Source organism: Rhineura floridana, chromosome 4, assembly GCF_030035675.1.
Source record: "Rhineura floridana isolate rRhiFlo1 chromosome 4, rRhiFlo1.hap2, whole genome shotgun sequence".
Lineage (NCBI taxonomy): Eukaryota > Metazoa > Chordata > Lepidosauria > Squamata > Rhineuridae > Rhineura > Rhineura floridana.
Genome location: NC_084483.1, coordinates 7,378,600 through 7,405,240, shown reverse-complemented (window position 1 = coordinate 7,405,240; position 26,641 = coordinate 7,378,600). Strand labels below are relative to the sequence as shown.

The 26,641-nt window shown below is 43.1% G+C and overlaps 2 protein-coding genes across 8 annotated transcripts in view; one reads left to right on the top strand and one right to left on the bottom strand.

The window, feature by feature from the left end:
• MMUT (methylmalonyl-CoA mutase) overlaps positions 1–221 on the bottom strand; it is a 28,137-nt gene extending 27,916 nt beyond the window's left edge. Inside the window, exon 1 of one of the 2 annotated variants that reach the window (XM_061622334.1) lies at positions 128–221. In XM_061622334.1, coding sequence (XP_061478318.1) covers positions 128–135 — 8 coding nt within the window. In that variant the 5' untranslated portion in view covers positions 136–221. Of the gene's footprint in view, positions 1–105 lie in introns of both variants that reach the window. The other variant, XM_061622335.1, reaches the window with a different exon arrangement.
• Positions 24–25,836, top strand: CENPQ (centromere protein Q). 6 transcript variants are annotated; one of them, XR_009762097.1, is made up of 10 exons: positions 24–365; positions 3,491–3,601; positions 9,368–9,425; positions 11,084–11,204; positions 13,205–13,273; positions 14,183–14,312; positions 23,243–23,362; positions 23,628–23,705; positions 23,798–24,040; positions 24,911–24,994. XR_009762097.1 is itself a non-coding variant. In XM_061622341.1 (9 exons), the coding sequence occupies exons 2-9, from the start codon at positions 3,521–3,523 to the stop codon at positions 25,034–25,036; spliced, it is 780 nt and encodes a 259-aa protein (XP_061478325.1). In that variant the 5' UTR covers positions 27–365; positions 3,491–3,520; the 3' UTR covers positions 25,037–25,834. The 6 variants fall into 6 exon arrangements, 5 of the variants coding, with proteins under 5 accessions (XP_061478325.1, XP_061478324.1, XP_061478323.1 ...); XM_061622341.1 differs by lacking the exon at positions 23,798–24,040 and having other exon boundaries at positions 27–365; positions 11,087–11,204; positions 24,911–25,834; XM_061622340.1 differs by lacking the exon at positions 23,798–24,040 and having other exon boundaries at positions 28–447; positions 24,911–25,833.
• The last annotated feature ends 805 nt before the right edge of the window (positions 25,837–26,641 follow it).

Below are 26,641 nucleotides of genomic sequence, written 5' to 3'. Positions count from 1 at the left end.
AGATCAACAGAAAAAGTAACGAGCTGCAGCGCCCGTCATGAGCCTGCTTTGTTTGGAGCGTCTCCCGAGAGCGACGGACCGGGAAGAGCACCACAGCCCTCTTACCAAGCCAACCAGCGTCTCGCACCTGCTCATACGACACCAGGGCCGCTGGCGTGGGGGACTCCTTCGCGCATGCGCCTTGACAATCCGCTCGCCTTCCCAGGCGCAGCAGCGCGTTGCTTCAGCGGCGTCGCGTTTCGCGCCTGCGCGGTGTCCCCGCGGGAAAGTTTAACGGCTTACAACGTTGAGGTTCACACAACGCGGGCAACCGAGGACGACACGTAGAATTGACAGGAGAGGGAGGGAAACCAGCCAGCCATCCGGTGAGCCCCGGAGCGGGAGGGCCGCTGGCGTGTAGCCGCCTTGTGGCAGCCCTGCCACGGTGGAGAACTGCGGGGAGATAAGGTGACAGTGGCTGCCGCTGCCGGGAGGATGCGATGCAATGCGCCCGCCTTGGCTTCCGTGTTTAAAGTGTAGAAACAAGAAACATCTATTTATCTATTAACCTAATCTAATCTGTGAACTTAATGGTGATTAACAAAACAGAGGTTTTTATTTTACTAGCAAAACGTTTCAGCTTCCGCCTTCATCAGCTGCCAACATACAGATGCTGTTGCCAAGGCAGTTATAGAGCTTTGAGGATGGAATGCTCAGAGGGGCTTCATTTGCAGAAGCTAAGTGATGCTGGTACTGTCCTCCAGGTTCAGGCCAGGTGGTGCCAATGTGTCCAGAGAGTAAATCCAAAAGTTCTCCCTTTTGGTCAATGCTGCTGGATCTGCTGGCATCTCTGTGGCTGTAATGGAAAAGTCCAACAGGCTGTGACCCTCGATGTTAAAATGCTTTGCAACTGGTTGCTCCACTTTTTTTGTCAGAATTGCCGACTTGTGGTTCCTGAAGCGCGTGCGTAGGTCAGTTGTGGTCTTTCCTACGTATTGGATATGACATCCTGGTCTTTTGCACTCGATGATGTAAACTATATTGTTCTGTTTGTTGCTTTCAAGACTGTCTTAGATAGATAGACAGATAGACAGACAGATAGACAGACAGACAGACAGACAGATATAGATATAAATATATCCTGCCCTACTTCAAACCTTATGACAGGTTAGATAGTGTATATTTGAAACGGAAGTATTAGTGATCCTTAATCACACCCCCATGGTTATAAATATATAGACATTTTGGAAGGAAGGAAAGGGGGGGAAGCAGTCGTCACTGATCCTAGAAGCAGGCATGTTGATTGTCTCTTCTTTCCTGTCTAGATATTCCATAGCTGCTGCTGCTGATAATAACTATTTCAATTTGTTATCTTATGATTTTAAAAATTAGTAGATATAAATCTTAATAGCCCTGGCCTGCTTACATGTTATACTAAGGCTGCAATCCTAACTATGTTTACTCAGAAGTCCCATTTATTTCAGTGGGCTTTATTCCCAGCCAGGAAAATCAAGTAAGGAATGTAGCCTAAATGTGATTTAATGTTTATTTTATTTATTTATTTATTATCATTATTTTTACCCCGCCCTTTTTCCAAAACTGGAACTCAAGGCGGCTTCCAGATAAAAGAATACATATAATTAAAAACATACAAAAGTCTAGATTAAAATAGAATTAAACTATTTACAGTATTAAAACCATTCATACATACAGTTAAAATAATTCAAACTCAGTTTAAAATAATACAATTAGACAATACTATTAAACAATATCATAATGTTATGATAATGAGCTGCAGTGAGCTTGGTCTTCAGAAAGATGGTGGCGTCATATATCTTCAGGTCATGCCCTGGTGTCGTTGATCATCCCTGACCATTGGTTGTGCTGGCTGGGAGTGATGGGAATTGTCATCCAAAACATCTGCAGGGCATCAGGCTGCAGAAGGCTGCCCTAAACTGTGGCTAGTGTAAGTGTGCATTGACACAGTGTGTACAGCAGTGAAAAAGACAACATCTAGGGATTGTTAGGAAAGGGACTGAAAGTAAGGCAGCCAGTATTGTAATGCTGTTATCAGTGGTGTGGCCACCAGGTCTGTGGAGTCAGTACGTCAAACCTTCGACTCCGACTCCTCTATTTTTCTACTGTCCAACTCTGACTCCACCCAAAATTGCTTCCAACTCCACAGCCCTGGAAAGGGCTGTAAATGTCTTTTTAAATTGGAAGCTCTCGTAGGAGCATTTTTATCGCTGCCTGAATATGCGCTGATCTTGGCATCACAGCATTTGTCTTCATCTGGGTCCTGTGTCATACACAGACAGACAAAATGTTTTCCATCTTGAGTTATGGTGAAATGCTCAACTACAGCTGACTTCATGGGAAGCTTCTTTGACATTTTGAATTTATATTTTAAAAAATTTGTCAATCAAAATTTATTTTGAAGTCGGAGTCGGTACATTTCTACCGACTCCGATTCCACCCAAAATTGCTCACGACTCCGACTCCAGAGCCCTGGTGGCCACACTTGGAATACCATGAATGGTTGTGGTTGCCCCATTGCAGAAGAAATATAGAGCTGGTACAACCAAAATGATGAAGGGTGAAAGGCTAAACATGTGTTGGGCTCCTTGGCTGAGAGGGAAAAAAGACAACCATGGTAATAGATAATTAGGAGATAAAATAGAGGTTTATAAAATCATCAGTGTTGTGGAGAAAGTGGGTGGGTGGGAGAGAAATTTGGTTTGTTTTTTTCATAACAGAGTTGGATTATCTGAAGTGGATTTTCAATAGATACTGCTCAGTTACACTTTTAGGAAAGTGCAGATCATTAATATTTAAATAAATAAGGTATCCTTACAGAATGCATTATTTATGTTGCCATAAAATGCATTGATGCTTAGGTGGCATACATAAGTTTATGCAGGTTAGGTCTAAATGGAACCTCAATGTTCAGAGGCAGTATACCTCTGAATTATAGTGGGTATGGGACAAACAATAGGGGGCAGTGTTTCCTGGATGCATCAGGCTGACCACTATCCATGTTAACCAGTTGGACTCTCCTTTTATTCATGCAAATACAGCATTATAGCCTAATCATCTGTTGTTTACTTAGAAACAAGTCTCACTGTGTTCAGGGAGCCTTACTCTCAAGTAAGTGCAAGGGGACTACAAAGTTAAACATGACTAAGCTCATGGAAATCAATGGACTTAGGTACACCAAAGTATGCATAGAATTGGACTGTGAGTATTTATGAAAGTGGGTCACGAAGAATTGTTGCGGAATTGACTCCCCAATCTAAGGGGACAGACTTAACTTTTTTCCATAAAAGTTAAAATTAAGCCTTATGACTAATTTGAAATATTGTCAAGGGAACGCTGCATGTATTCTGATAAAGCAGCCATCTTCCTTCCAATCTAGTCACACTGGGATATTTGGAACTTTCTCTGTATTTTTTGTGCCACTTATTTCTCACTTTCAAAAGTCATGAAATGCCACTCTTGTTCTTCTGTTAAGTGCCAAACAAGAAGAGGTGCGACAGCGAGGATGCCTAAAGATCAGCAAAAACATTCCAGCACAAAAAAGAGATCAGGTGAAAGGCGAAGAAAGAAGAACCTGGAGAGAAAAGTAAGCACCTCTCTGGAGAGAAGGAGACTAGGGAAGAAGAACGGTTTGCTAAGACAAATTTCCATTCTAATAGAAATTAAGATTTCAATTTCTTCTTTCATGGAAAACCATATGATTGGTAAATATAGGTTTGCCTTGTTCACACTAACTATATAAGTTGTGCCACTTCAGACTGTAGGCGGAAGCAATCACATCATGATGTACTCCACTACATAATAAAAGCATAATTTTTCCATGGTTTTATTATTATCATGTGATTTTATTCTTGACAGCGAGCTGCCCTGGAAATGCGATTGGACATTGAAGGTGCAGCATGTAAATCAGAAATAAATCAATAAAATAGTCCCTTCACGTGGAAAACCAGGTGCGAGGGAAAAGAGGCCTTCTGCCTGAAATGTAGCTGAGATTCTCCCTTCCCAACCCCTAATGGGGAAGCATTTCATGATATGATCCTGTACTTGCATAATGAAGTGGTACCTATTGTAATGTAATGGCTAGCAGGACAATCCAATGGTCTTAGCTGCACAGTTGGTTGCTAAACATCAGTGTTACATTGGTATCATGTATTTGAGCTCCTGTACACATTCAGCAGCAAACTGATATCATCTTAAACAACACAGAACATGGCAGCCCTGACAGCTGCTACACCACTAACTCTTACCAATAATGAAGCAGTATGCTGAAAATGCCCCCACTTGCCCCATGCATGGAGTGAGCCAGTCTACACAAAGCATTGGGGATACGACACAATCTGCCAGATACTTAGGTTGCAATCCAATCCTCTCCCCACACCCACTGATGGAACTTTATGGAGTGCCAGGGTGGAAGGTGGGGAGCAGTAAGCTCACTGCACCAGCCTTATACTGCTCACATACCCAGCCTGCAAGGAACAGTTTTTGATAGACCAATGCGTGGGAAAGGAAGGCCAGATACTGTAGCTTTTTCAGTAAGATGCATGCATAACTGAAAGAGAGAGAGCAGCTTTCCTGGGCTGAGAGTTTAGTATCTGCTGAGGAGCAAGGTCTATTTGAAGAGAAATGGCCTTCTTTCAGGGAGGGGGAGGGGGGAAGTAAGATGAGCAAGAATGGAAGCCACAACTGTACCATTATGCTAGTAGTCACTGGCTAGAACACTGAACAGGTGATGGAGGTTTTTGCCCTAGAAGGATAGTTTCCTTCCCATTAGTTTTTTTCACTTGCTTGCAACATCTTCAAAAGTCCTGCATGAAACCAAACAATCCTCTTTTAAACTGTCTACATGTGTCATGGGACTTAGACAGAGTTGGTGCTAGTGGTGACACAAATAATGTTTTGGCTAGTAAGCCAAACCAAAATTTGTTGACTACTGAATATAATCTTTTGTGTCACCCATCGAGCCATACTTCCCTGATTGTCATTTGCTGTCAGCTGCTGGTTATAACACAGCAGACCTTATTATCTATTTCCCTTGCATCCCCCCTTGACTTTCTATAGCTTTGCTACCTACTTCAGTACAACATCAGAAAGTTTGTGGAAGCCAATCCACTTCTCCTTGATGGAGCTCTGGTAGAAAGGGAAGATGCAGGTCCAGAGCTCTGCTGGGTCCAGTAGTAAAGAAATTGCTGGGCACCCTGCTACTGAGTGTCCCATCCTAGAGGTGAGTTGCACAGAAACAATAGAAAGGTAGGCAAAGGTTACTGAACAGCGTTATGGACAGGTGCAGGAGCTTTGTTCAGCTAGGATTGGGAATAGACTAGTATTCCCCATTGCTGTAACCCCATAGTATGCATAGCATCACCGATTACATAACTGTCTGCCAAGCAGCTTGCTAAGTAAACTATACTGGAGCCCAGCTAGAACAAAAAAGGGGCAGCAGCACAAAGGGACAATTACAGCACGGGTGAGGAACATTTGGCCCTCCAGATGTTGATGAACTACAATTCCCATCAGCCCTTGTAAACATAGCCAACAGCCAGGGATGGTGGGAGTTGTAGTTCAGCAACATCTGGAGGGCCAAGGGCTCCCCACACCTGGGCTAGAGTCACACCGTTGCTATCAGTTGGTAACAGAGAGGTTACTTGCCTGTGGAGGTTCATAGCCACCAAAATTCCTTGTTTCTGCACAGTGCATACTTACCCCTGCTATAACCTGTTGAGCGATAGGAAGGGTTGATTCACATATTGCAGTGAAGAGAGCAAAATACAGACAACATTTACAGCAATCGTAGTTGGAGGCATTATATCATCCTTCCCTTGCTTGCTTATGTGAGCAGTTTTGTCCTTGCATTTGCAGTTGAGGATCCTGAGGGAAGAGTACCTGAACGGGTTATGAGAAGACAGGCATTTGCAATATGTTCTTCCTACATTTCCTGTGCAGCTGGAATGTTTAAGTTTCCATCACCACTGTTTCCCCTTGTGTGCACAACATAACTATATCCCACACCATGCACTCTGTCATCTGAAATATGGGGTCTCTTAAAGCACTGAATACTGCTAGTGGTGTGCCATTATTTGCTGCAGACTTAAGTGGAACCCTGATGGGATGGGGGAGATGACATTGAATTGGAATGTTTTAATTTATACCACTGCTTTAGCTGATATAATATTGTGCTGTCCTTGTGGGGTGGAATGGCTGTGATCCAAAGGAGCTTAGGATACCTATACCCATTTTTGGCCTCTGCATCTATGTTGGTGTAACCCTGGTGATACACCAATATATCTTCAATAAAGACCAGGTATAGATAACTCACATTGCAGTCCTATATGCTCTTACTTCTTGAGTAGATGCGTGTAGGATTGTACTCTTAGTATCCTAAAGCACTGTAGCTTGTATGCTGGAGCACAATATTGCACTAGAACAGAATCGGTGAGCCTCTGCTGTGAACTCAGAAGATGCAAGCCTTAACCCCCTAATCTGCAATATACCTTATCTGTCTTAGACAGTGATTGTAGGGCCTGTAATAAGTTAACAAATGTGGCATGCTATGTACAGTCTAAATAGCGATATGAATACTAACTAGTGATGTCACCACTGTGTTGTTTGGTATTTGTATGAACTAGACCTGTATTAGAAAAGCCCAAATTATATGAAGCTAGACTGGATTGGCCACTAGAGGGTGGAGTTCCAGAGATGTAACAACACTGAGTAGGCCATACAACTGTTAAACAAAGGAGCAGAAATGCTCAGTAGTACCAAAGTGTTCTTGAAAAGAAGCACAACATGCATAGGGGCTTGGGGCAGGGAATCATTTCTGTCATTCATGAGGAGTTGGTTGTCATGAACATCTTTGCCACAACCTCAACTTGTTGCAAGAGACTTATAAATTGCGTTGTAGGTTCTGATGTCCAAAAGGTAAAAAAACAATAAAAAGTCAAACAGAACATAAAGATTATAATGCAAGAGATAGCAGATGAATTTTAAGAAATTATTAAAGTGTGAGAGAAGACGTCAGCTGAACATCTAAGGTGACAGAGTTTTGCACATACAGGATTATGAGAGGGTAAGCACAGTGATAAAGAACAGTACAAAGGAGTGGAGATTTAATAAGAATATTAGTGATTAATAAATGGAGGAACAAAGGGGAAGAACAGAGTAGGCAATGCGCAGTGAAAATCCTGTGCATATATACTCAGAGGCAGAGCTTGGAAAAGTTATTTTTTTGAACTACAAATCCCATCAGCCCAATCCAGTGGCCATGCTGGCTGGGGTTGATGGGAGTTGTAGTTTAAAAAAGTAACTTTTCCAAGCTCTGCTCAGAGGGAAGACACACTGTGCTTACTCTCAGGTAAGTATGCACTGAAAAGACTTAATAGTTAAGATGTTTAAATATGATGTTAGATCCCAACGAAGCCAGTTTAGGCTTCACCTTAACTGGGTTGTGAGTCAAACAGTAAGTATCTTCCATGTTACATACAAAATCTATGAATGTGATCATGATGCAGTTTGTTTGGCTACAGACAGGAGGCACTGCGAACTACATCATGATGAGAAGTGGTGGATGGGTGGCCAGATGAGCAACAGAAGGACAGCCAGAACAAGCTGCAGCAGCTTCCCTGTTCTGCTGGTTCCATCGCCTGCCAGCCCTGGGGCCCCTATCTCTGGGAGCCAGATCCCGAGGCTGGTCAGAGCCACTACTGGCTACCTACCGGCCAGCTTGGGGATCTGCTGCTTCTGCCGCCGCCACCCAGCCAATTAGGACAAAGAGTCAGTCCAGCAGGACAAGCAGCATGGGAATGAGGAAGGCGTCCAGAAGCAGCAGCTAGCCAGCCTCGTAATCCACTGCAGCAGCTGCCAATCCCCAGGCCAAATAGTGTTTCTGATCGCCTTCCTCCTTCCCATGCTGCTGCTCCTGCAGCACAAGGTGGAAATTAGAAGGTCTACACCAGCGATTCCCAACGTGGGCGGTAGCGCCCCCCCTGGGGGGTGTTACAGCCTTTCAGGGGGGCATTGGCGTGACTACAAACTTTAGGGGGGCGTTTGGGTTCATTAGGGGAGCGTTTGGGTTCATTAGGGGGGCGCTGACATTTGACAGTCTGATGCGACAGTTGAAGCATTTAAGTTTAATTTTATTTAATACACAAATCATTAATTTTTAAACTGTTTTGTCCCCAGTTAGAATGTACTTAATAGTCTCAATTCATGGAAATAACACTATAAATAGTGTGTGCTCTTTAGTAAAGAAATTCTGAATAGCGGCCAGTGTCATATCAAGGTATGGGGTATTAGCCATGCCCCGGCACTAGGTAATGTTCCGATGCTGTCTTGAGAGATGTTGGAACCAATCACAAGCGAGTGTTTGATAAGCTGGGTGTATTGGTGGAGGGCGCATTCTTCCAACGGATGAGTGCCGTGTGCAAACGGGTGATACCGAAAGTCAGTTATTCGCTGCTTTTCTTCAGGAATGGGACACACTCGCTACCCGTTGTTTCTGTGATGTTTAAATGAACTTGTTTAACGAAACAATGCCGGTAAACTGAATGAGTTTGTTGTTAAGTAATACCGTGTATTCTATTGGTTCATACTGTGTGGACTTAATTAGTTTTTGCTTATGTTTTTAGGATTTGTGAAATAAGAAACAACTCCTATATCTCCAATTTGTTTCTTGCATGTATTTTATGGATTTATATACTCCAGATATTGTGAAGTTAGCCAAAACTCATCAAGCTCAAGGATCACACTAATATTTTATAATAAAACTCATTTTATTTACTTTTCTAGAACTATGTATGTTTATTAATAAATCATACTAAGAATTCAATGTGTAATCTAAGTGCAATAAAAAGGTATGATAAAAACGATCAGTAATAATCATTGAAAATACCTTTTATGCATTACTCATATTTTAAGGGAAGAATAGGAAGCATTGGCATATACTTAATCTGAGGGGGGCGTTGGGTCGAAAAAGGTTGGGTAACGCTGGTCTACACCTTTTGTGATCCTCCCTGCCCTCTTCCTTTGCACCTCTAACATAGAGATGTGAAATCCTGGGGAAAAAACCAGAAAAATTCAGGGGAGAAAAACAGTGTTTTCCTATTGTTTCTTTTTTTTAGGAAAAAATGTTTTTTCCCCAATTTTCCTGGTTTTCCCAGGCCTTCACATCTCTAGTCTAATATGGGAGGGGGGGCAAAGGAGAAGTGGAGGGGTCATAAAAGCTTTTGATGAACTCTGGTGGGGGTTGGGCAAGCAAAACCAGGAGTGGCAGCATCCCCTAGTTACTATATGTATTTGTAAAACCGCATTGCAATTAAATCATTTCATTGTGTTTGTTTTCCTGCATGTTTGCCTATAGCAAGGCGCTCAAGCAATCCAGAAGAAAGAAATGCAGCAGAGAACACAGTCTCCTGAAGGTATTAAATTGTTATACATTCTTCTTAAGTAGTGTATCCCTGACCTTGATGACCTATGACTTCCCCTGCCCACAGATTTGCAGTCTTAACAGAGCTTGGGGATCTATCACCCTGCTTTGATCGTAAAGTTATAGTAGTGAACAAAAGTGATTTTTATCCAGTTGTTTCTGGTTACAAGGCTGCAATCCTTTTTCAATCTCAGATTTAGCATGTTTTAATTTGGCAGTAGGTACAAACACTTTATACTTGCAAATGGTAGGGAAAGTGCTTTTTTGTGAAATGACTGCACTTTGGATACCGTCTATGGGATGTTTGGCTATAGGAACTACAGAATAAGATACACAAACTCAGTTTTGGCTGTAGGCCTCTCCTTGTCCCCATAAAGCTCAATTGTACCATGTGAAGTCTCTTCCAAAGACAGCGTTGCATCCGTTGGCTTGTTATGCTTGTTTTGGCTGCAGCAATAAACTGTCCTATGAGATACAAATTCTGACATGGAAGGAATGTGGTTTCTCTGCTTGACTGCTGTGGCTTAGGTGCATTCACGGATATCTGCCTTCAGGCTAGACTACTCTAGCTAGTATAAAACATAGCAGCCTATCTCCTTCACAGGTGTGGGTTGCAAGGACACATTACACCAGTGTTTTAGGGACAGCAATAAAACCTTAAATAAAGTCTTAAATTGTTTGAGCCCCACATAACTTGGGAACCTCCTCTCTAATCGGGGAGGAGGAAGAAAGGTATCCTCTTGGTAGTATATATCATTCATCAGATATAAATATGATGTACAGCGGGATGTTCTTTACAGCTACTCTTCAGCTATGAGGAGCAGGCAAACTGTGCTGTGAGAGGAGCTGAAGTGTGGCTAAAAAAAAATTAAGCCGCTGTTAGGATGTGTCCGTTACTCTGTTCATGTTTGGTGTAGGGGGTTCTAAGTATCATTTATTTCTCCATCTCTGCCAGTATATAGTTCATAACATAATCTCAAGGTTGTGAGTAAGGCTGTGCCAGGATTCTTTCACATAGCCAGACTAGACTTGGCAGGTATAGAGAAATCTTGAAAGGATTGCTCAGGGGGTACTGTCTCATTTCTGGGCCATTGTTTACTGAGCAAAGGGGAGGGTAGGACACAGAGGCAATGTTAGGTGTGCTGGTTTGCAGTTGCAAAACAAAGACTGTCCATTGCCCCGGAAGTTGATTTAGAAAATATGAATGTAAGAGCAAAGAATGCCTCCAAGTTTTAGGGGGGAAAACAACTGTACCCCAGATGTCAAAACACTTGTTGAAGCTCTAGTTCAGTAGCTGAAGATAAATAACACTACATTCAACATTTCTATAGCATTTTTAGCTGGCTGTTTTACATTTTTGTGTTCTTAGAATGTTATCTGCCTTTCATTTAGGGTAGATTGAAAATCTTAACACTAATGATGTAATGTTTCAGTACTTTGTTACACTATTTTCAAGGCTTTTGCCAGAAGGGGAGAGTCCATTTACTGTTTATAAGGTCAATACCCTTGGAAAGAAAATAGCGTAAGACCGTGATGATGCCATCATTACATGTGTTGTATAGCACTCAACAAATTCCATACTGCCCAGCATTCTAACCACATCTAGCCATCACAGTGGTGATGCTGACAAACAGTTTTGTTCTTTGCCAGCAGAAACAACTTATCTGTCCTCAAATGTAGTGAAGGTGACTCCAAGTCAAAGAGCAAAATGGCAGCCGCTCCCAAAGAGTACAAGAGAGCACCTGGAATCCATGATGCATTGGTTAATAATGTAAGTGCCAGACCTCTCCACTAGTAATATATTTATTTCCCTTGAGAGACTTCACCTATGCTGATAAATTTGTTTTTATCTTCAAAGAATAACTATAGTTCTTAATGTAGATATAACTAAAATATCTTCAGGAATGAAAAGATTCTAAACAATCTGCTTATTAGGTGAGAGTCCCCAATATACGCATAATCTCATTGGAACAGCCCAAAGTCCATGCAGGGCAGCATTCTCTTTCCAGCAGCACCCAAACACAGTCCTTGGGAGAAGATGAGCCTCCCCCTGTTGTTTGTTCCACCTAGAAATGGCAGGTTTATTATCTGCATATATTGTAGGTCCTTTTAGTTAATAGACATTGATAGACATATTCATGGAATTTGTTAGCAGCCACCAATGAATCTACAACATTGGGGTAACTTGTATGTAGCTTAGCTGGGCTTCTATCCAAAATGACAGCCAAAATGATTTTACTTTAAACCAGCACAGAGCATAGCAACTTGATGGCAACTCTCTTAGCATCTATGGCAATATCGCTGACTCCTACCAACCAGAAAGCAGCATGCTGACAATTTCCTCAGTTTAGCCATGTTTGGAAGGAGACATGCCACTCATGGCGAAGTGGAAACAACCCTATGATATCACTCTGTTCCACCAGACACATGCTCACATAGCACTTGACATAAGGGCACCGTTGCAGTGCCCTTCCAAGTATCAACTACTTTGTTGCAGGCAATGGGAAGTCTCTTGAATGCTTTTTTGTGCCAACAGGCCTAGCAGCTGTTTACCATGTTGTTGAGTAGCCAGTCATTATAACGATCATTTTGTATTGTTTTTATGTTGTACAAGAGGGCGGTATAGAAATAAATAAGTCAGCAACTGAAATTCTCCAGGATTCTTGCAGGTGGGTTCAGATCCACTCTTATAGATAACCTGCAAATAGCCACCTTTTTGACTGACCAATACCCGGGTGCAAGGGACTTAGAATGTAAACTAAAGCTCTCCTGTTGGTGTAAACTGAGCATATTTTGCACCTCTTTTGTTCTTAAAAATAGTGGTGTAAGGATTCTGTAAGGCCTAACAATATTATTACATGAAGTCCCTCCTTAATCCCTACGCTGTCTTCTTGTCCTTCAAAATCTTCAATGGCCTGCCCCTCCCCCATCTCTCCAATATTATATCCTGATACATCCTTTCCTATGACCTTCACTTATCCAGCTCCATGACCCTCTTATCGAAAAATTTCCTGTCCCTTGAAATGATATCCCATTATGCCTGGGACGTCTTCCCAGAATGCATCATTGAAACCTCCTCTCTTACTTTCATCAAGACTCTCCTCAAAACTCACCTTTTCTAGGAAGTCTTTGTAACCACTCCTATACCAATATCCTATTGCTGGGTTGGCTAACCTGTGACCTTCCAGAAGATGCTGGACCCCAGTTCCCATCAGTGCCAGCCAGCATGGTAAATGGTCAGGAATGATGGGAGCTGTTGTCCAACAACATCTGGAGGGGTACAGGTTCCCAACCCCTGTTCTACTGTAATCCAAAGTATGTGTAACTGAAGGTATAGCCTGTTATCCATTTCCTTCCCCTTCTTCTGTTTTCCTTATATCTTTTTTATTGTGCTTTTGGGATAGAGACCTGTCATCTCATGCTTTTGTAAATCATCATGTACATGGATGGTGCTAAATAAAGTAATTTTAGAAATTTCTGCCAAGAAGTATTATATAGCACATTTGTGCTACCCTCAGGATGCAAGAAGTATGGAAGAAGATGTGCCTTTATTTGATCAGGAGATCATCCTGAATAGATGTCAGGAACCAAAAGACAAGAGGAAATTAAACCAGTATATACCAGGAATATCTTGTGCAACATTTGCCGTTCAACAAAATCTTTAACTGACAAACACTCAAATTACATCCTGGACAGTAGTAGCAAATTCAACGAACATATTTCTACATGAGAGAAAGAAAAGATCAGTATGTCATTCTCTCTCCTTATCAGATCTCTTCTGTATGAAGCTACACGGAATCGCAATGAAATTGAAAAGCACTTAAATATCCTCAAGAAAAGGTAATGAATATAGGATAACAAGAAAAAATAGACATGCAAGTATTTGTGCAACATGATGCTGAGCATGCTTACCGATGTAAATGCTGTTGAGTTCAATGGCAGGAGCACCCTCTTGCACTCCTGATTCTCCCTTTGCAAAAGCTGCAGCTTGAACATTCCTGAGCCTGATGTTATATATGATGTCAGGCTTGAGAAAGGTGGACATGGCTTGACAAAAATAGCTTGACAAGGCCAAACTCTGAGCCTTGCAAGCCTAATTATGCCCATAAGCCAAGGATGTTTCAACTGGCATCCCATAAACAGGATTAGGTCCCCCCCCCATTATTGTTTTACTTGTTCCCTGGGGAAACTACCACATTCTAATCAAGAAACTGGTGAAATGTTCATAGTTTCACTCGTAAGAAAAATGTTTTGTGAGAGATAAACTTAACGTTAAATCATTCTTTTAAGATTTTATGTGCACGTGCTCCTTAGCTGTGAAGCCATTACTACAAGATGGTGGCAAGATCATTATGGAGCCAGATGAGGGGGTCCGTCTTACACTTCAAGCTTTTAGCCTGCTGTTTGCAGATTACAATAGCCCACAAGAATGCAGAAGCTTGCCTTTCTTGATCCTTTGGATTCTTGAATTTTCTCTTCTCCCTCAATCCTGACTACAGTTCTCTCCAGGAAATATAAAAGGGTAGAAAGAAACCCTGCTGTGAAGCAAAAAGAAGTAAAAATCTTTCTGTGCTATTCAGTACTTCCAAGTAAGCAAGGCTTGTCAAAACTGTAGGATTTCCCTTTCGTAATACAGTCATCACTGCTGAATTAGTTGCACTAGGCCTAGCATGGTATTAATCCCTTGCATGACTTTATATATCTGACCCTGTTACACAAGGTGAAAATCTGTTTATTACTTTGCTCAAGACTTATGAAACATTTTGAGACTCTGAGAGTTCCTATGGAGAAGCTGAGCAGACTGAAGAATGTGCATAAGATGCTGGCAGAGGAAAAGAAAAAGTCTGTTTCCCTTGAAGACGGTTTGGCAGAACTGCAGGTGAGAAAGGAAGAGAAGATGAATCTTGAGTATTTGTATGGCACGTCATCTGAGTACATAGTGAAAGAATATTTGCTAGATTAGGTTGGAGGACAGGATGATGCCTCCCTCTGGGTGAGATAGGCAAGGTCTTCAGAGCCTTTTGCCTTCTCTTGCAGGGGGAGGAGTCGTCCTGCCCTCCAGACTTACCCTGCCTATGGTGGAGAGTGGCAGGGTCTTCTGGGAAGAAAACTCCCAGTGCTTGAGCCTTTGTCCTCTGTGAGTTTTATCGTCTCCTTTTGCCTTATAATTTATCTCCTCTTCCTTGTTTATTGGTCTGTCATTATTGATTGTTAAAGGGGGGGGGAACTCTTTTTCTCCTTTCTTTCTCTTTGTTGTTTCCCTTCTGTTCTCAAGAAAGGGTTGTTTTTTCCTTACATTATCCCATTTTTATTATATATGTATAAATGTGTGTGTGTGTGTGTATATATAAAAAAGAAAGGGGGGATTAAGCTTCCTTCCTTTTTCACAGCGTGTAAACAAGCAGTGTGTGGATGTGTACTGCATAGCCCAGCCAGTTCTCAAGGGGATTGGTGGGCCCTGCATCTGAAGGGACTGCCTGCAGTCTCTGGGAGCGGCACATTTTTTACTTGGCCTCTCTGGGTCTCACAGAGCCTTGTTAATTTGGTTGGGCCAGCAGTCACCATCAGGTGGAAATGCCATTTTGTTTAGGTGCGAAGCGCCGTTGGGTGCCTGTGCGGCCAGTGTGGAGCTCGGCAGGTCCCACAATCTCCATCAAGTGGGACTGCCATTTTGGTTCTTGCACGCGTGTGCTATTCTGACCATCTCCACTTAGAGGCAAGATCCTGCAACATTCTGTCCTGAGTGGGATCACCTCATTCCTCTTTCCCCCGCAGTTTTATATCAGGCTACATGTCTCTTAAGGCTAAGGGACACACTGGTCTGAGTATTGCAGCATCTTTGCTGGGTGCTGTTGGCAGGCAACACTGGTGACAGCTTTCCTGTGCTTTTTTGGTTGTTTCACGGGCAGGGGAGATAAAAGGAGGGAGAGAGAAGATTGACTATGGCTTCTCCTGATTTGTCAGTGGTCTTTCCCCTTCCATCTTCCGGGACAGAGACGGCTCTGACTTGGATGAGGTGGCCTCATGGAGTGGCAGTAAGAGAGACAGGGTGTCTCGCCCTCCCCTAGCTTGGTCGGTGTTGGGATCAGTGGTCCTCTCACTCCCCGGGGAGGGGTGGGTTCCTGTTGCAGGAGAATTCCCAAACTTTCTTTCTTGGATCAAGTCGTTCACCTCTGAGGAGATCAGTAATTCCCTGGGGCCAATCCGTGGTGGGAGGGAGCATTCCTCTCCCAGGGGCTGCCATAGGAAGAAGTTGAAACACACTTCCCATAGATCTAAGAAGCGGGGAAGTAGGAGACTCCACAGTTCCAGTAGTAAGGATGGTTCTGGGAGGTCTTCTTCTCCTGAACTCCATTCTGATCGGTCTCCATCCTCTTCAAAGGGTAACTCCACTGCCAAGCAAGCCAGAAGGGGATCCCTGGTCCCACCTGGTCAGGGGATAACTATGGCAGATGCAGTGCAGTATGAAATTCTGGCATTGGTTCCTCTGTCTAATTCTAGTCTGGTTTCTCAGCAGACCATGCAGGATCAGGGGCCACCACTTATGTCTGTCCCCCTCCAGACCACTGCTGCCCACAAACTCCTGCTTTGGTTGCTGTTGCCTGTCCTCATGGGGAGGGGGTGGCCACTTCAGTTGATCGGGGGAGCACTCTGATATGGACTTTCCCCCTTCCAGACCAGCCAATAAGGAAGGGGTGCTTTCAGACAGGGAAGTGGAGGTGGTTCAAGCACAATCTTACCTTTTTTCTTCTGCCTTTTTCCAACCATTTTTGGTTAAGACACATGGCGTCTTGCAACTGAGTGAGGAGGGGGAGGTCTCCTCCTCCCATGCCGCCTGGCACATCAGGAGCCAAAAAGGCTTTTCCTTTGGTGGTCTCAGTTCCCATAAGGGTTCCATTTCCACAACAATTTGACTTAGGTTGGAAGGCTGAATGGGCCAATCCCAGCAAGGCTAAGATAGTCTCAAAATCGACTAAAAGGCATTATACCCTTTCGAAGACGGTCATGATAATGGAGAATTTTCTCCTTTGGGCTCTGACTGGGGGTCCTTGAAGAAATTTGAAGACACAGGCCTGAAGCAAAAAGGTAGGCCTTTATTCTTTACAAGCGTACGCAGGATCAGTCCTCCTGAGACATCTAGGAGAGACTGCAATGAGACACTGTTTGCAGGCTCTTTTATATAGCACTAAAAACACATGTGACATCCTTACACCGATCATACAAGTTCCTTCCCACATAACACAACAGTTCCTCCTCTCTGCAGTCTTTCCAAACCATTCAGAAAGCATTAGCTAATTCTACTTATTCCAGTGTTCTGTCTATCTTATTAATATCACCATTGTTCTGCTGTCCCCCTTGACTAATGCTCTTTCAGGCCAGTTGAAACCAGTTACTACCATACGCTTCATTCTGCTATTGTGAATGTGCCAGTCTGACCCAAGTACACCTGGAGAAATTAACGATGCTGGGTTGGGTTTGCCTCAGTGTAGGATGGCTGAACGTTCATGAGCACCACAGTTCTATTACCTGCTATAGGGGTTCTTATTCCTTATATTTTCTTAGAAATCCCATTCCTAACTTAAAGAAAATACATAGTTACAGAAGAGGTTATGATTACAGTGCTGGACTATGACTGAAAATCACACAGACATCCGGTATCTCCCAGCCTCAGGGAAATGGAAAAAGCAACTACTTCAAAATACCCTTTTACCCTGAATACCCACTTACAAGGTTGTAATCTATTTATCAAAAATGAAATTAAACACACAGGGTTATTTTAGAAATCCATATTAAAGCTTAAAGTTTATCTCATTCCTGCTTTACTAACGGTATAAACTTTCTTTAGTAGTTGAAGCTATTGCTCTACAGAATACTACAAGAAGAATATAATTGCCAACTATGTCTTTCACTAACAATTAGTTTCCCAGGATCAAACGGTATAATATATCAGTCATGGGTTATATGCTCATTGCTTCTAAACAATATAATCATTAAAGTCAGTCATGCACAAGCCTATTCCTGGCAACCGCAAGGAGTACACAGTGAGATGAATTTGACCATTGCCTGCCAGCAACAGGCCTTGCTCATAGGCCTGAATTTAATGCTAAGATTTAGGGTTACTGCATTTTGGGCTCTCCAAAAAGGCCTGTGGGTCTATTGCTTAGTTCCTTGTGATTTTCCTTGTTTCATAATCATATATCTTCTTATATGTATGTTTATATTTGTGGATATATAGAATTCTCCATTAATGCAGCAGTTGCGTTGTCGTAGATCCGCCAATGCTTCATTCCTTCAGAGGGATAAAGGGACCCAAAAATGCTTACAACAAAAGGGTTTAAGGAGCCCTTCGTAGAAGTTTTGAGACAGATGCAGTGGTGTTCAGGTCAGCCACCACAGCCTCCATTTCTTCGTGGGCTGCATTTATGTGGGAAGAAGAACCGGGCTCTAGGAGTGATATTCCTAAGAAGGTCAAAAATGGACTTACAAAGATTTCACTTTCTTCAGCGACGGCAGCTGATGCATCTTTCACTGATTTTCAGTATGGGGCATGCTCCATGGCCTCCACCATGGTGGCGCACTGAAATATTTGGCTGAGGCAATGGGAGGTGGATTCTTCTTCCCAGATCCAGCTTGTGAATCTGCCCTTTTCAGGGTCTAAACTCTTCAGGGAGCCTCTTGAGGCTCATCTTGTCAAGACTAAGGACAAAAAGAAGGCGCTTCCATTGGCCAAAGAGGAGGAACAGAAGGGAAAGCAAAACCAGTTTTTTGTCCCTGCAAGCACTTTTTCAAACCCAGAGGGTTCTCATTTTACAGGCCTCAGTGGGGTGGACAGTCCACGGGAGGAGGCAGTCCTCCCACAAAGCTTTTCATTTGCCAAATTCCAGAGGGGTGGAAAGAAGTCTACCTCAGCATGACTGTCACAAGGATCTAGATCAGCTTCCTGTGGGGGCCAAGCTGCTTCATTTGTCCCACCTGTGAGGGGGGTCACCACAGACAGGTCGGTACTGGAAACAGTGTCCCAGGGATATGCCCTGATATTCGCGTGGCCTCCACATGATCAGTTTGTCCAAACCCTTCGGTCCTGGAGAAACATCAAGACCATCTGCAGGCCATTCAGCATCTTTTTGGAAATAAACACCATAGAACCAGTACCAGCTTCAAGGCAGAAATCAGGGGTCTATTCAGTTTTTTTCTTTGTGCCTCAAAAGAAAAGTGACATTCAAGCCATTTTAAATCTAACATGGCTCAACAGATGGATCACAAGAAAGCACTTCAAAATGGAGATCCTGAGGTCCATTATTGCAGCACTGAGAAAAGAGGATTGGATGACCTTGATAGATCCCTCCAAGGAGTATCTTCACATTCCCATCAGACAGGACCATAGGAGGTTTTTCGGTTCTGTTATGACGGCAGGCAGTACCAGTATCAGGCATTGTCCTTCAGTCTCCCCGCAGCACTGAGGGTCTTCACTAAGATACTGGTAGGATGGTGGCCCATCTTCACACCAGGGGCATCAGAATTCATCCCTATCTTGACAACATCTTCGTTCGTGCTTCCTCAGACGACAGTTGTCTGAAGGACACAAGAGATACCCTAAACTGTCTTCAGGACCTAGAGTTTGTCGTGAATCTAGAAAAGAGCCCTTTGTGCCCATCATAGGTGATCATCCATCTGGGGATTATCCTGGACATGAGTTTCAAATGTACCTCACTCCAGACAGGGTTTTGTCCATGCAGAAAGTACTGTTCCAGGTTCTGAAGTCAGATTGGGCAGGTCTGGTGGTGTTAGCTCGATTGGAGGGCCTGATAATCTCCTCATAAGATAGCCCAGCGGAGACAGTTGGTGCTAGAGGTTTCCCCATCATTGAAGAAGGATCTCAGATGGTGGATGGCACTGCAGCGTCTTTCTGTGGCGGTGGAGCTAGAAGTACCACATCACCTGATTATCACGATGGATGCAAGTCTATCTGGTTGGGGGGCCCATATGGGGTCCCATGTAATGCAAGGCACATAATAATTGAGGGAAATGGAAATACACATCAATGTTGTGGAGTTACAGGCAATCTGCTTGGCGATCCATGCCTTCACTGTGAGGATCTCGGGGGCCATATCCTCATCAGGACAGAAAACAGTTTGGCAAAATCCTACATAAACAAAGTGGTGCCTGATACCCAAAGTGAGGCACTTTTTCAGGTGGACCAAGAGGAGTGTTGCATCTATCAAGGTACAGGACATGGCAGGTGTTTCCGATGTGATGGCGGACTGCCTCAGTCAGACAGCCATTACAGAGGCAGAGTGGCAACTGAACCCATGGGTTTTTCAGCAGACTGTGGCAATGTGGGATCTGCTGGAGTTGGACATGTTTCATCACCACAGAACATCCAGTTGGAGAGGCTCTTCTCTCGCCTACCGTGTCCTCAAGTCAGTAGAATTGACACTCTCGAGATGGACTGGCCCAAGGAGTTGCTTTATGTAATCTTCTACAATGTAGTCTTCTACAATGCACAATCAGGTGGATCTGCAGCCTCAGAGAAGTCATTCTCATTGCCCCATGTTGACCCAGATGTCCTTGGTTTCCAGATCTGTTGAACCTGTCGGTCAGGGATCCCTGGCAACTCGCATCTTGTCCCGATCTTCTGATCCAGGGGTCAGTTGCCACCCTCGACCAGAACTCTTCCATGTAACAGCCTGGAGGCAGAGAGGGTTTGGTTGATGGAACTGGGTTTTTCAGGGTCAGTGTTGGACACTGCTGGCTTGTAAGACAGCATCGACCAATAGAATATATAGCATCACCTGGAAGATTATTTTCTGATTATTGAAAAGGGAATTTATTTGGATCCTCCAGTTTAGGTGTGTATCCCTCACAGGTTTAAATGAAGATCCAGGAATAGCTCCCTTGCTATAGCTAGTCCTATCACATGGACTTGCACCTTTTTTTCTCTTCCCCCCCCCCCGGTTCTAATGAACATTTCAGATCATTGCCTTTGTTGCATTTATTTTTTACCATACACTCCAGTCAGTGCCACCTATGTGGATGTTTATATCTACCTTTAAGAAGTAGTCACTCTCATTGAAATCAGCATCATATACATTTTAGAATTCAGACCACCCCCCCTTCAGTAAGTGGCTATATCCATATGAGTGGGTGTGCTCCTTCTCTTTCTTTTAAGAGCCAGCTGCTTTTAAGAATTTAGTTTGTTACATTTATGAGATATCAGCTTGTTATTCCGGGTCATCTGTTCTAACCCTGTTTTCCATTTTCTTTGTTATGGTTTATCTTAATTAATAGCTCTCTTTAAATCGTCTGTGTTGAGTTCACATGTAACCATTTTTAATTTTTGAAAGGTTTTTAGTGTTCATTTTTCATTATGTTTCATTTTGGTTGTCCTTACCTTATTAATTTTAGTATTTGACCAGCATCATGCAGAGTGTTGTTTTGTTTACTTTGAGCAGATATATGTATGTAGTTCTTTTCATATTTTAGAATGTAATTGATTTTAGTGGTGTTTATATATATATAAGACAGTTTTGAAAGCAACAAACAGAACTTCACTCAAGCTTGCTCTGGATCCCTGTAAGGATTCCGTTAATCACCTAATATATATATATATATATATATAAACGTAATTGTGATTAACCAAACAGAGTATATACATACATTTGCAGATTGCCTTTGACAAAGGGTTGTGTCAACACCCGAAATGCATTGGGCTGCAATAAAAATTTCTCATACCCAACTCTCTGCTATTTGTTGGTTTGCCACCTTGAGGGTCTCCCTCTCTTTGGCGAGAGGTTTAAGTGTTAACACCATTAGGAGGCAGGCGGTGGCCCTAAACAGTCTCCTATCTTGTATGGAAGGGGAGACCGTGTCCTCCCATTGCCTGTATAAGAGGTTCATTAAAGATGTGGCACTGATCTCACCTTGGGTGGTACACAGGTTCCCAACTGGAACTTAAATTGGGTCTTGTCTGCCTTGACCGGTCCTCCTTTCAAACCTCTGGTGTCTTGTGAGCTTAAACTGTTGACGTTTAAAACAATGTTTTTGGTTGCAATCATTTCATCATGTAGGGTCTCTGAACTGGCAGTTTTTTCTTCCGACCCCCTGCTCTGTATTTTTCATCACGACAAGGTTGTCCTGTGTCCTGATCCTGCTTTTATTCCAAAGGTGAATTCGTTTTTTTCACAGGTCGCAGGAGGTGGTGCTTCCCTCTTTTTGCCCTAACCGCTCCTGTCACCAGGAGCATAGGTGGCATTCTCAGGATGCAAGGTGCACTCTACAGTTTTATCTCGATAGGACTTTGGAGTTTTTTTCTGGTCCTTCAAAGGGTCAAAAGGTCTTGCTTTCATCAGTGTCTAGGTGGCTGAGAGAGGCCATTATTCAGGTGTATAGGGCATTGGGCCAGGATCCTCCTGGAGGCGTAACAGCCCATTCCCTGAGGGGAGCAGCCACATCAGCTGCCTGTAAAGGAAATTTCCCCATGTGGGAAATCTGCAGGCAGCCACGTGGGTGTCGCCACATACATTCATTAAAAATTACAAGATGGACTCATTTTCCTCAGCAGATGCAGCTTTTATCAAGAAGATTCTCCAGAGGGTGATCCGCCAGTAAATTGGGGACAGAGGAAACCCTCTCCTTGATGTGGCATACTGCTCTGTTACATCCTGTCTACAGAATGTTGTCCAACATAATCTGGCAAAAATGGAAATTGGTACTTACCGTGAATTCCTATTTGCAGATTAGGTTGGAGGACAGTCTTCCCACCTCTGTTTCCTCTGTGCTACCTTCTGGAGCATAGATGTGGAGATAGGGCTTCTGCATGCGCCTTACATACTGCATACTATGTTTAGATTTGTCTATATCTGCTGTGCTTTTCTTCCTGATATTTTTTCTATGCTGGTTGTTTTTGTATTGTTTTCACATTGTTTTTTGGGGTTGAGGAGTTGGCCTTTCGCTCTGTCAGTTCGGTCTGGAGGGCGGAACGACTCCTCCCCCTGGAAGAGGAGGCAAAAGGCTCTGAAGTCCCTGCCTATCGCACTCAGAGGGAAGCCTCATCCTGTCGACAGAATGTCCTCCAGCCTAATCTGCAAACAGACATTCACGGCAAGTAGCAATTTCCATTATCTGTTCCATGAGTTAAGAAGAAGAGAATTACCTTTAGGTGATTTGATTTACCATACCCACCGGCATCTTTTCTCTCCTCTCTGTTTTTTGTTTTGCTTAAGGACAATTCTGGTGAACTTGAAAGCTTCATCACTACTTTGTAGTATTTCAGTTGGTATTCATAAAAGTTTTGCATTGCTGTTGCAGGATCTTTCAGGTGATTTTGTTCCATTACTTCATGCCATGATGCTATGCTTCTGTACTCCTTTTTGTATCACGGGAAATGTAAAGCTTTTTGGTAAGGATCCGTTGTTTTTTCCAAAATCACTGTGCCTGGATAATCTTTATTGATTACCATACAACATCTGCTTCGTGCTGCTAGTTTGTATGGCATTCTCCAAGTAAGAAAGGAGAAAACTGGAGTAAGAGGGCAGATGATCTTAAATGTTACAACAAACATGACACCACAAATTGCTGATATGAATTAGTATCTGAATCATAAAGCTGCCTCTTGCCTCCTAGATTGTGTATTATAAGGCATATTGTTAGACAAGTAGATAATGGGAAAGACAAAGAACATTTGAACGGCTTCAGCTTTGTGACCCAGATGTAGCAGTGAGAGCTACTATAATCTAATCTTGGTAGAATCTTTGCTACACAGATAGTTCCTTGCTTTTAAAATATTCCTTAACTGTCTCTTAAATGCAGGATGAAATAGACAAAGTTTTGCCAGCAGCAGAACTCCGAGATGAAAATATTCATAGTCTCCAGAACAAAGTGCAGGAATTAAAAAGGGAGCTGGCAGCAGAGGAAGCAGCAGCAAGTGAGGTATCTTGGAGATGGGGTTGGAATTTTGAGTGTGGGCACGATGGGTTGGGTTTGTCTTAATTCTGAGGAGGAAGAAATTTAAGATTGCTCAAAGCATCTTCTCTGCTTGAGGTAGCAGTTTGGGAAGGAGGTGCGGTTAAAAATACTGCTAAATAGCAATATAAATAATACTAATAATTTTAGAATAAGTACACAGGAGAGAGAAATGAGGTAGAATTTTGTTTCTAGTTGCTCTTACATGAGATATTTCACCTCTTCTCTCTAGTTATTCCAGACAGATGGCAATGATGGTCTTGCTCTTCCTGATATCTCACAGTACCAATTAAAAGCACCCATTCTTCAGGTGAGCAGAGGGATGGGGGGGGGAGGGCTGTTTCAGAAGCCTCCTGACAGTAAGGAGGAAATTCCTCTGAAACATCTTTTATTGTATTCCAGAACGAGGATACTTCTCCTGGTTCACAGAAACAATGATTAAATGGAACCTCCTAAACCAGCCTTTTCCAACCTGGTGCCCTCTAGATGATGATACAGTAGATTACAATTTTCCCTGGATGCCAGTCCATCACATGGGTAGTAGTCTGTCATCTGAGTCCAAGGACAGGAAATGCGCTGAAGCTTGCAGCTTGAGGGGGTGTCGCTGGCTTGCAGATCCCAATTCATTTCCTGTCCTGGTCCAAGGTAGACGCATCAGAACTACTCTGCACGTCAGTTCTTACCAATCCTTTACATTCCCTGATTTTTTGTTCCCTTCTTTATCTGGGGCGACGGGGCCGAAAATCCCTCCCCCCCCCCCTTTTTTGTTCTTTTTTATCCGTTTTTCTCTTTTTTGTCCCTTTAAAGTTTTAAAAAGTTTTTGGCGCGAACGAGCGCCATTTTGACTGGCTCCACTGAGGCCACGTGGTCGGGAGCCCAACTCTGCCGGGACCGGGGCTGTGCAATGGGGGCACCTGCATTTAGCTCCTCGGAGGCTCCGCCCTCCCACGTTCTCTGTGACCCTACCGGGGCAGAGCAGTAGCGGTCCCATTGGCAGTTGTGGCTGCAGCTGAGGTATCCTCAGCGAGGCGACTGCCGCTTGTCCTGCCAGTACAACACAGTGGGGGGGGTTGTAGCTGCAGCCTTTGCGTCACCACCGCCGTTGCTCAGCTGGCCGATGGGATCCAACACAGCCGGTCCCGCCACACCTGTTCTTTTTCTTTGCGGCTCCTGCTGCTTGTATCCAACATGGACCCCCCAGCGATCAGCTGGCCAGCAGGTCCAATGAGTTCAGCCTTTTTCTCGCGGCGCGTTCTCTTTTTTTTGACATTGCAGTCGCCACTTGGCCGCCGGTGATCAGCTGGCCAGTGGGGCCGTTGCAACCGCCCCCCACATGGTCGCTCAGTTCCAACAACATCTGAAAAGTACCTGCTCTTGTTGCTCTTTAATTTTGTCTGCCCTCCTTGCATCCTTGAGCTAACTGAAGCTTTGCTGGAAATTGTATTGATTTTTTATGTAAAAATTGTTTGTATTCCTCATACCATCTTAAACTTTCTGCATTTTCGCATTCTGTAGGATGAGCTTTTGAAGACAGGAAACCAAGAAGGTCTCCTTAATGACTTGAACACCATCCAAGAATCAGAAGAAATGAAGACTATGTTGGCTTTTCTAGAGCAGGCGTATGAAAACGTGGATTTCTGAAGAAAGTCAGCTGAAGAGCAGTGTTTACTGAAGAAAAAAGACATAAGCCCTATTTCTTGGTGCTTTCATCTTCCATTGATATTTTGTTTTCAAAACGTGGTGGTGCTCTGTCTTTGGGAAAGTGCTGGAATGTAATCTGCAATGTCTTATGTGGAGACTTTTTAAACAAATGAATTCAGACATCTTAAATTAACCACCCTGTATCTGAATGAATAAATGAATGTAGATATATTCTGAATACATATTCTTTTTATCAGTGACATTTTGCCTGCATCATAATAGTTTCTTCTTTTATTGCAGTAAGCTTGATAGCTGAATGCAGTATTCTGCAGTTCTAATAGTACAAAGATGTTGAGACCAGTTTCCCATAGAATAACTGTGTTTATAGTGTAACAATGTTCTTGCTTTCATAAACTTTTTATTTTTCCAGAGAACAAACAGCATAAATATAGATATGTTGATTGCTATGCCTAGCTCCTTGAGGCTGCAGTTCACATCATATTACCTAATCTGACATTTTTATGCTTAAAAGTCTTTTTTGTGGCCCAGACATATTGTTCAAGTATTTAGCTGCCAATAACATTTGGTGCAAAAGTCCTAAAACTGATCTGATTAGCTCAAGTAGGTGTCCTTGCATCAACACAGAGCAAAAATCCTGCCCCTGTTGCTAGTGTAGGAGCACCTTCCTTTGCCAGCAGCTCTTACCTTGTTGTTGTATTGTTTTGCTGCACAAAGGTAGCCACTACAGTAGCATGAATAAAGTGTCTTCTGATTCTCTTTTGTGGCATGCTGTAGTCCTTTCTGGAATGTGTTTGCATAGCAATGCTATTGATAGGATTGGCTTCAGCCACTCAAGTCAGATGTTGTACTTAGGGTTGCCAGGTGTCCGGTTTTCGCCCAGAGATTCCAGATTGTTGGGGAGCTGTCCAGATCTCCAAGTGAGTCACCTTTATATCTGGATACTCAGCTTTCATTTTTTTAAAAAATAAGTTTCTAGGTGGTCTGGTTCCTGAGATATGCACCAAAGCTGCCCCCACCCTTGCAACTCCAGTTAGATGAGCTCTTAGCTGGCTGCTCTAATCCCGCTCTTTCAGGTTTGTAGCCAATAAGTGAAGTCAGGGTTGTGATTGACAAGGCAGTAACTAGAGCCCTGTGCAAGTCAGAAAACTTGTTTTTTCCTGTTTTTCTGAAAATCGCATCAATTGAGTAAGTATATAGCTTTCAGTATTTTTCTCTCTTGTGTGCAGGAGTCAAACAAGTTTAAATTTTCCTGGGCTGTTGAAGAGGGCACTGTTTTGAAAACCTTCCTAATATGAAACTTTAATCCAGTACTTGCTTTTCTGGGAGTAAAGCTGAAATGATAATCCCACATACCAAGAGTAAACCTCATTGAATTCAATAGGACTTCCTTTTGAGTAGACATGGTTAGGGTTGTGCTGTAAATTGATGGGACTTTTGAGTGAACATAGCAAAGAATTGTGTTTGTGTTGTAAATCTTTCTCTCCCAATCCTACTTTTAAAGCAATTGGGCAGGGCTTACTTAGGTATCACTGCTTTTATTATGTAGGAAACTAATACTGATTTTATTTTATTTTAAATTTTCTC

Excerpts from the sequence above, each read along its gene's own strand:
- CENPQ (XM_061622340.1), top strand. The coding sequence starts at position 3,521 with ATGCCTAAAGATCAGCAAAAACATTCCAGCACAAAAAAGAGATCAGGT. Across the intron at positions 9,426-11,083 it reads GAGAACACAGTCTCCTGAAG|CAGAAACAACTTATCTGTCC; the intron begins GTATTAAATTGT and ends GTTCTTTGCCAG. Across the intron at positions 14,313-23,242 it reads ACGGTTTGGCAGAACTGCAG|GATGAAATAGACAAAGTTTT; the intron begins GTGAGAAAGGAA and ends TCTTAAATGCAG.